The following is an 8,431-nucleotide window of genomic DNA, read 5'->3' on the forward strand; positions in this document are numbered from 1 at the left end:
TTGTTATAGCAAACCCAGATTTATACACACACACACACACACACACACACACACACATATACACACACACATATAGTCTGTATGCATTTAAGTGTATACCTCTTGATTTTGTTGGGGTTTTGGGTTTTTTGTTTTTGTCTTTTTGAGACCATGCCTCGCTATACAGTTCAGGCTGGCCTTGAGCTCACTTTGTAGCCCAGGCTGGCCTCGAACTCACATCGATCCTCCTGCCACAGCCTCAGGAGTGCTGGGATTGCAGGGATGCACCACCACGCCTGGCTGGATTTTGTTGTTTTGAGACAGGGTCTCGCTACGTAGCCCACTTGCTAGCAGTAGGCTGTCCCCGAACTCACTAGGTAGCCCAGGCCGGCCTCGAACGCGTGTTAATCCTCCCACCTCAGCCTTCTGAGTGCTGGAATTACAGGCGTGTGCCACTACGCCAGGCTTACCTCTCAAATTTCTTGTTTTCCTTTTGTTGTCTGTAGATGCCATTATCTCGCCTAAAATTTTTGTTTTTTGGCTAGGCTGATTTCATAGGACATGGTGTGTGGTTTTTGTTTGTTTGTTTTGGGGTTTTTTTGTTTATTTATTTTTTTTTTTACGGTACCGGGAATCGAACTCACGATCCCGCGCTTGCCAGGCAGGCGCTGTGCCGCTGAGCTAAATCCCCAGTCCCTGTTGTGTGTTTCCTTTCGCAGGACATTCGAAGGCACGTAATTCCTGGGAGATCTCTGATTCCAAACCATGACATCGGCTGTTTGTACATTCGGGAAACCAAGTCCAAGCACTGTACAGTAAACCTAAGCTTCAGCACCCCTGGCGGATCCTAAGCAGGGTCGGGGCCCCCGCTGTGCGACAGACAGTGCGCGTGCGCAGAGAGGTGCAACCGCCCGGCTGCCGTAGTTTTTCTTTTCACGTGCGCTCCTGGCTGTCATGGCGGCCTTTCGGAAGCCTGTTTTGTTAGGGCTTCGGGACGTGGCGGTGCGCGGCAACCCCACAGGGCCGAGCTCCTGGACTGCTAGCAAGTTGGGCGGCGTTCCGGTGAGGACAGGGCCCGCAGCCAGGGTCGGGCGCTGGTGAAGGGTACGCAGGAAGTGGGCGGGTCCTGGTGTACAGTCGAGTCCGAAGCGTCTCACACCCCCTCCTCAGGACGTCCTTCCCGGAGTAGCAGCGCCGAAGCCGGAGTGCGAACGCTGCAGGCAGCCGCTCGCCCTGGTCGTGCAGGTGTACTGCCCCCTGGAGGGCTCCCCGTTTCATCGGCAGCTGCACGTGTTCGCTTGCGCCCGCCCCGGGTGCGGCGACCGCGGGGCGCGCAGGTAGGCGGAGAAGCCGGGGAGGCGCCCGGGCGTCACCGCGAGGGGGCGGTGCTGGGGAGGCGCGCGGGGCCGGGGTTCTCGGGGTGAAGCACTCGCGGCCGTGTCTGTGCTCCGCAGCTGGAAGGTGTTCCGCTCCCAGTGTCTGGAGGTGCGAGAGAGAGAGACACAGGACGCTCAGGTAAAGTGGTTTGATGGCATGTTATGTTGTGCTGCAATACAGTAGAGGATATTTTCCATAGTGTCGTTTAAGACAATTTTTTTTTGTCTTTTTGAGACCGGGTCTCACTATGCAGTTCAGGCCGGCCTTGAGCTCACTTTGTAGCCCAGGCTGGTCTGGAACTCGCAAAGATCCTCCTGCCTCAGCCTCCGGAGTGCTGGGATTACAGGCATGTGCCACCACGCCCGGCTGTAAGACACATTTTTAAGATGCAGGTTTTTGTTCATTTGACTTTTTGAGACAGAGTGTCGCTATATGTACTTCAGGCTGACCTTGAATTCACTATGCAGCCGGGACTGGCCTCGAACTCCCCACCATCCTTTTACCTCAGTCTCAGGAGTGCTATGAGTCACCACGCCAGGCTGTAAACCTTGGTTTTTGAAGTACAATAGCAATGGGCTTTTCTCTTCGAAACCATAAAAGGTTTTCTGAGGTCTTATCATTCACCCTGAACGTCTTGAGACACGTAGTTTACTGATTATTTTTCTGCTGGGAAAATGCATGGCTGTGTACATGTGTATGGTTGTGTGTAATTCATATATGTGTTATATGTAGTTAATGTGAAATGAACACATGTACCTTTGTTTTTGTTTTGTTTTGTTTTGTTTTGTTTGAGACAGGGACTCCCTCTGTAGCTCAGGGTAGCTTTGAACTATGTAGCCCAGGCTGGCCTTGAATTCGTGGTGATCCTCCTGCCTCAGCTTCCCCCGTGCCTGGCTCATATGTACCTTTATGACAAACACATTTAAGAAGATGAAATCCAAGTGTTTTTGTTTGTTTGTTTGTTTTGGAACTGGGAATTGAACTCAGTACCTCACTTTGGCCAGGCAGGCACTGTGCCCTTGAGCTATATCAAGCCCCAAAATTCAAGTTTATTGAATTGAAAAGTCAAGGGGTTGGTAACTACACAACAAAATTCAGCCTCCTTTAAAAAAAAAAAAAGGGGGCTGGGGATTTAGTTTAGCGGCACAGCACCTGCCTGGCAAAGCGCAAGGTCGTCAGTTCGATTACTGATACAGGTAAAAAAAAAAAAAAAAAAAAAATTCAGCCTCCTTTAGGCTGTCAAGGTCTCTTTATCTGTACATTGAGTATATGTTTTGGGCATCATATTAGCAGTACAAGGAATAACAAGGATTCAGAGTTCAATTGCAGGTAGTAGGAAAACACTTTCACTCTTCATCTGAGAAATGTAACACAAGTATTTAAGTGATTATTAACTGCTTAAATAGGCTGAAGGAGGCTATTCCAGGGATGACCTCCAGAACGCCTCAGAACCAACCCATCTTCCAGACTACGTCTTGTGCAGTCAGGAAGCTTAAGTGCAATCTTGTGAACTGGAAGCTGCCCTTGACAGCAGAACTGTTGGTTGTTGAGCCTTGGTCTGCTGCCTCAATTTTGCTTCATGGCATTTCTTTCCACTTCATTCTGTCTCAAGATTGTTTCCTCCTGGTGGACTTGCTTAGCAATCCCCTGATCAAATCTGAAACCTTAGTTGTCAAGAAGTCTGGAAAATATTCTTCTGTGCAATACATGAAACACATAAAAAAGATTCTGAATTTCATGGTTGAAGAAACCATGTATTGCATCTGCCATGCTGCCCCTGAAAAGACAAGAATTGAAGTTCCCTCCGACAGGCTTTTGAGTAGATATGCGTGCAGGAAGTGGAATGGGAGTGTGCAGAGGGGAAAGGGCTGGCGTGAAAGCTCCCTCAGGAAGGTGAAGGGATGTGTGAGTAGAACCAAAGGAATAGGTGAAATTACCTAAATGCTTAGACCTTATGCTTTGGATATTCTTCCAGAACCAGGAAAATGACCTTGCCGCTGAGAACTGGTGTGAAGGTACAGATGACTGGGGAAGTGACAGTGAGGAGATGCCTCCGCCACACCTTACTTTGGGTTTTGGAAATGATTCTAACAGTGCCAGAGATGTAGACTGGACTGCCCAGCTCCAAGACCTCCATCTGCAGGACACCTTCCTGTCTGCTGCTCATTCTGCGCCTCCAGCGGAAGGGATGGCCGCCTCTGCTGTGATGCTGCAGTTCCTGCCCTACTACATCTGTGTCGTAGATGAGGATGACTACAGAGACTTTGCTAGTCTAGAGCATGCCCACACCCTTCTGAAGGACTACCAGCAAAGAGAAGGGGTTGATATGGAGCAGTTGCTTTCCCAGAGGTGAGGAAGTATGTGCTGAGGCTGAGAGATGACTTGGTTCAGGAAGCGCCCCCCCCCAGGTACCCGCTGGTTTTGCCTGGGGAAATTTTCAGGAAGAATTCCTGTGCTAGGACCTTTCTGCCTCACTCCTGTTGGCTAAGAAAAGCAGACACACACTCCTTGTCAGCCAGCCTTAGGGAACTTCAAAACACCTGACTGTGTGCATAAATGCCCCCAAGAAAAAGAACCAAGGTAAGCAGAAAGTTAAAGATGCCAAGATTTATGGCTTTATACATGTAATAGACAAGCACTCTGCCACTGAGCTACATCCCCCTTCCCTTCTCTTTTTTTTGGTACTGGGAATCGAACACAGGACCTTGTGCCTGCTGAGCTGTATCCCCGGCCCACCATTCCCTTTTCTATTTTATTTTTTCCCCATTTTCTACTTTAAATATCTTTTTGTCTGTTTGTTTGTTTTATCAGAGATTGAACCTGGAGAGTGCTAAACTACATTTCCAGCCTGCCTTAATTGATTAGTTGATTGATTGATTGAGGTACTAAGAATTGAAGCTAGGATCTGCACACTGAGCTATATCTGAAGCCCTTTTTTCTTTTTTGAGACAGGATCTTACTAAGTTGTCCAGGCTGACCTGGAACTGTAATCTTCTGCCTCACCCTCCTGAGTAGCTGGAATTTCATGCCTGTGCCACCATTCCTTGCTCTGTTTTTAAATATTTTTATGAGAGAGATAGGTGAATTAGAAAAATGCTGTTTCTTTCTTTCTTTCTTTCTTTCTTTCTTTCTTTCTTTCTTTCTTTCTTCTTTTTTTTTTTTTGGTCTTTTTGAGACAGGGTCTCACTATGCAGTTCAGGCTGGCCTTGAGCTCACTTTGTAGCACAGACTGGTCTTGAACTCGCAGTGAACCTCCTGCCTCAGCCTCCTGAGTGCTGGTACAGGCATGTGCCACTGTGCCCTGCGCTGTTTATTTCTTCACTCTTGGCTGAGGCTTCACAGGTGGCTGAAGACCTTTGAGGCCCTTCCACATTCTTAATTCTCACCTATAAAATGGTAGGGATAATGAAATGTCTCTTCCCATTTTATCAGTTTTGGGAGTCAGGTGAGAAATAGATCTTGAAAGACTTTATAAATTTATTTATTTATTTATTTATTTGGTACTGGGAATCAAACTCAGGACCTTGCGCTTGCCAGGCAGGTGCTTGTGCTGCCAAACTATAACCCTGGCCCAAGGCTTTATAAATCGAAGCATTAAAATGCAAGAATGATCACTTTTATTGTTACAGTGATAGAATTAAAACATGATATTGGGAATGATGACTTGGTTTCCTTATTAGAGCTCTCTCACTTGTAGGCTTTTTCAGAATAATTTAAAAACCAACCAAACAAACAAAAACCAGAATAATTTAAAAGAGACTGCCTGGAAAAAAATAAAATTAAATTAAAAAAATAAATAAATAAATAAATAAAATAAAATAAAATAAAAGAGACTGCCTGATTGGCCAGGTGTGGTGGTGTACACCTGTGATCCCAGCACTCGGGAGGCTGAGGTAGAAGGATCTTCATGAGTTTGAGGCCAGCCTGGGCTACATAGTGAGACCTGTCTCAGAAAACAAAACAAAACAAGGGGGATTACCTGAACACATGTTAATGTTTGAAAGTAATCGTGTAGAGAGGGTCCGTGGACATAATGACTTTGTGAGACAGGGTCTTGTTATAGCTGGCTCTTCTTTCTTCTTGAGACAGGGTCTTGCTATGTAACCCAGACTGGCCTCAATACATGGCGATCCTCCTGCCTTAGTCTCGTAAGTGCTGGAATTACAGACGTGTGCCACAATGCCTGGTTTATAGCTGGGCTTGAACTCAAGATGATTTTGCTGCCTCTGTGATTTACAGATGTGCACCAGCACACCTGGCTTTAAATTTTTAAACTATTTTTTTTTTAAGACCTTTTTTTTTTCCCCAGTATTGGGAATCAAACTAATGACCTTGCACTTGCCTGACAAGCGCTGTGCCGCTGAGCTAAATCCCCAGCCCCCTTAAACTTCTTTTTAAAAGAAAATTATTTTGTTTCCTTTTCTAAATACTGTAGCTATCTGGATAGTCACACTCACAAGTGATTTGTGCTTTTCTTTTTAGTTTTTCAAGTGGTGGTGATGAGAAGTATGAGAAGACCAAGATTAAAAGTGGAGATCAGATGTTTTACAGATTCATGAAGAGAATTGCTGTTTGTCAGGAGCAGATTTTAAGGTAATAGAAAAACTTTTTTTTTTCTTTTCTGAAATTTAATAACACAAATATAAGGAGATGAAGGAGAATAAACTCAAAGAGCTGGGTGTGGTGACTCACCCCTGTAATCAATCCCAGCACTCAGGAGGCTGAGGCAGGAGGATCGCTGTTCAAGCCCAGCCTTAGCTACAAAATGAGTTCAAGGCCAGCCTGAAGTGCATAGCAAAACCCTGTCTCAAAAAGAAAAAAAAATATACAGTTGTTGCAACTAGGTTTTGTTACTGATTACTTTAGTTTATCAATTATTGTTAGAGAGGAATATTAAACCCCGAAATTCTCATGCACAAGGCTCTAGATGCAGTTTCCAGCACCACCAAAACAAGAAACTCCTGTAACTGCAGATATATTTTTTTCGACTTTTAATTCTGTCAGTTTCTGCCTTGTGAAGTTTGATGGTGTTTTAAGATATTTTGATGCATATTTGGAATTATTCTATTTATCTGACAAGTTCACCCTGTTATGACACATTCTTATTTCTGTTCATACTCCTTCCTTGGGATGTATTTTGCCTGATATTAATATGGCCACACAAGGTTTCTTTGGTTTAGTTTTTCTATGATTAATGTTTATCCGGACCTTTTTTTTTTTTGGTGATAGTGGTGGTGGTGGTGTTGAGGTGGAACACAGTGCCTCACACATGCTGAGCTAGCTAGTAATCTCCCACTGAGCTTACACCTCCATCCCCTATCCATGCTTTTACTTTGCGTCTTTTACTTTCATCTCTAAACATAAAATGACCAAAAAAATGATACACTGCCCACTTGTACCGTATTTCTTTTTTTAACTGGGCATAGTGGCGCATGCCTGTGATCCCAGTACTTAGGTGGCTGAGGCAGGAGGATCGTAGTGAAGTTGAGGCTAGCCTGGGTTTATATAGTAAGTTGAAGGCTAGCCTGAACTGTATAGTGAGACCCTATCTTTAACATTTTTTAAAATAAATACTAGAGTTCTTTTTTTTCTTTTGTTTGTATTGTGGTATTAGGTATTGAACCCAGGGCCTTTGTACTGAGCTACATTCTAGCCTGATTTTTTGTTTTGAGACAGGATCTCACTAAACTGCCCAGGCTGGGCTTGAATTTGCAATCTTGCCTCAGCTTCCCGCAGTGCTGCATTTACAGACGTGATCCACCATTCCTGGTTTGAACCATAGCTCGAGTGCTCTGTTTTTTGTTTTTTGGGTTTGTTTTTTTTAACTTTTTGAGACAGGGTCTCACTATGCAGTTCTGGCTGGCCTTGAGCTCACTTTATGGCTGAAGCTGACCTCAAACTCACAGCAATCCTCCTGACTCAGCCTCCCAGGTGCTGGGATTAGGTGGCGGGGAGTGCCATCAATCTCCATTTCTTACTTTTCTTCATGTGTTAAATTTTTCTCCTCCTCTGCATATCTGGTAACTTTGTTCTTTTGTTATTTGCCAGAAACTATGTGTTTAAGAACTGTAGAACCTGGAATAAACATTTACTCACTAAAAAACATGCTCCTCTGAAAGTCAGTAGTGTGGAGTTCTCAGTCCACCTACACTGCCCTTGAACTGGGTCTGCTTTTTTTTGGTACCCGGAATCAAACTCAGGATGTTGCGCTTGCCAGGAAGGCACTTGTGCCGCTGAGCTAATCCCTGGCTCTTGGGTGTGCGTTTTGGTGTGGCTTTTTTTTTATTCAGTTCTGCATTGGCTTCAGTGCCTTTATTGAGACCAAGGCAAGCATTGAGAGACTGCAGGGATCTTGCTGTAGTTTACAGACTTGCTAGTAGTTTTTTGACCTCGGGGGATTTTGATTTGCTGTCTTGATTTGCTCATAATAATTCTACAAGAGAGTAAGTTTGCAGGGGACAGCTTCGTTGTTGGCATGTGTCTTAAGCATGTGTGGCTTTGCTCCAGTTTTTCATTTCCCCGTCCTAGGTATTCCTGGAGCGGAGAGCCCCTCTTTCTGACCTGCCCTACCCCAGAAGTCTCCGTGGTTCCAGCCTGCAGTCACTGTGGTGGCCAAAGAACATTTGAGTTTCAGCTTATGCCAGCACTGGTCAGCATGCTCAGAAGTGCTAGTTCGGGTAAGAAGCCCTTTAGTAATTTTAGTTTGTAGATTTCTGGTATTATTTTGGAATTATATTAAAATGAAAAACTTTTGTTTAATTATAAAATACTGTAGCATATTATAGAAAATTTGGGAAATTAAAATTTTTTTTTAAGATTTATAACCCAAGGGGCTGGGGATTTAGCTCAGTAGCACAGCGCTTGCCTGGTAAGCACAAGGTCATGAGTTCGATTCCTGGTATCAGTGGAGGGACAGGGAGATTTATAACCCAGCCGGGTGTGCTAGCACACACCTGTAATTCCAGCACTTGGGAGGCTGAGGCAGGAGGATCGTTGCTAGTTCAAGACCAGCCTGGGCTACAGAGTGACCAGCCTGAGCTACATGGTGAGACCCTGTCTCAAAAAGACAAAAAAA

The 8,431-nt window shown here is 44.9% G+C and overlaps 1 protein-coding gene across 1 annotated transcript in view; it reads left to right on the forward strand.

Annotated features, from left to right (window-relative positions):
• The first annotated feature begins 718 nt into the window (after positions 1-718).
• The window catches only part of Pdcd2l (programmed cell death 2-like), a 15,838-nt gene continuing 8,125 nt past the window's right edge, over positions 719-8,431 (forward strand). Inside the window, exons 1-6 of the mRNA XM_005400004.2 lie at positions 719-1,041; positions 1,150-1,316; positions 1,434-1,494; positions 3,332-3,705; positions 5,839-5,949; positions 7,885-8,033. Of these exons, the coding sequence (XP_005400061.1) occupies positions 934-1,041; positions 1,150-1,316; positions 1,434-1,494; positions 3,332-3,705; positions 5,839-5,949; positions 7,885-8,033 (970 nt within the window). The 5' untranslated portion in view covers positions 719-933. The remainder of the gene's footprint in view (positions 1,042-1,149; positions 1,317-1,433; positions 1,495-3,331; positions 3,706-5,838; positions 5,950-7,884; positions 8,034-8,431) is intronic.

Source organism: Chinchilla lanigera, unplaced genomic scaffold (assembly GCF_000276665.1).
Source record: "Chinchilla lanigera isolate Chin_1 unplaced genomic scaffold, ChiLan1.0 scaffold00067, whole genome shotgun sequence".
NCBI lineage: Eukaryota > Metazoa > Chordata > Mammalia > Rodentia > Chinchillidae > Chinchilla > Chinchilla lanigera.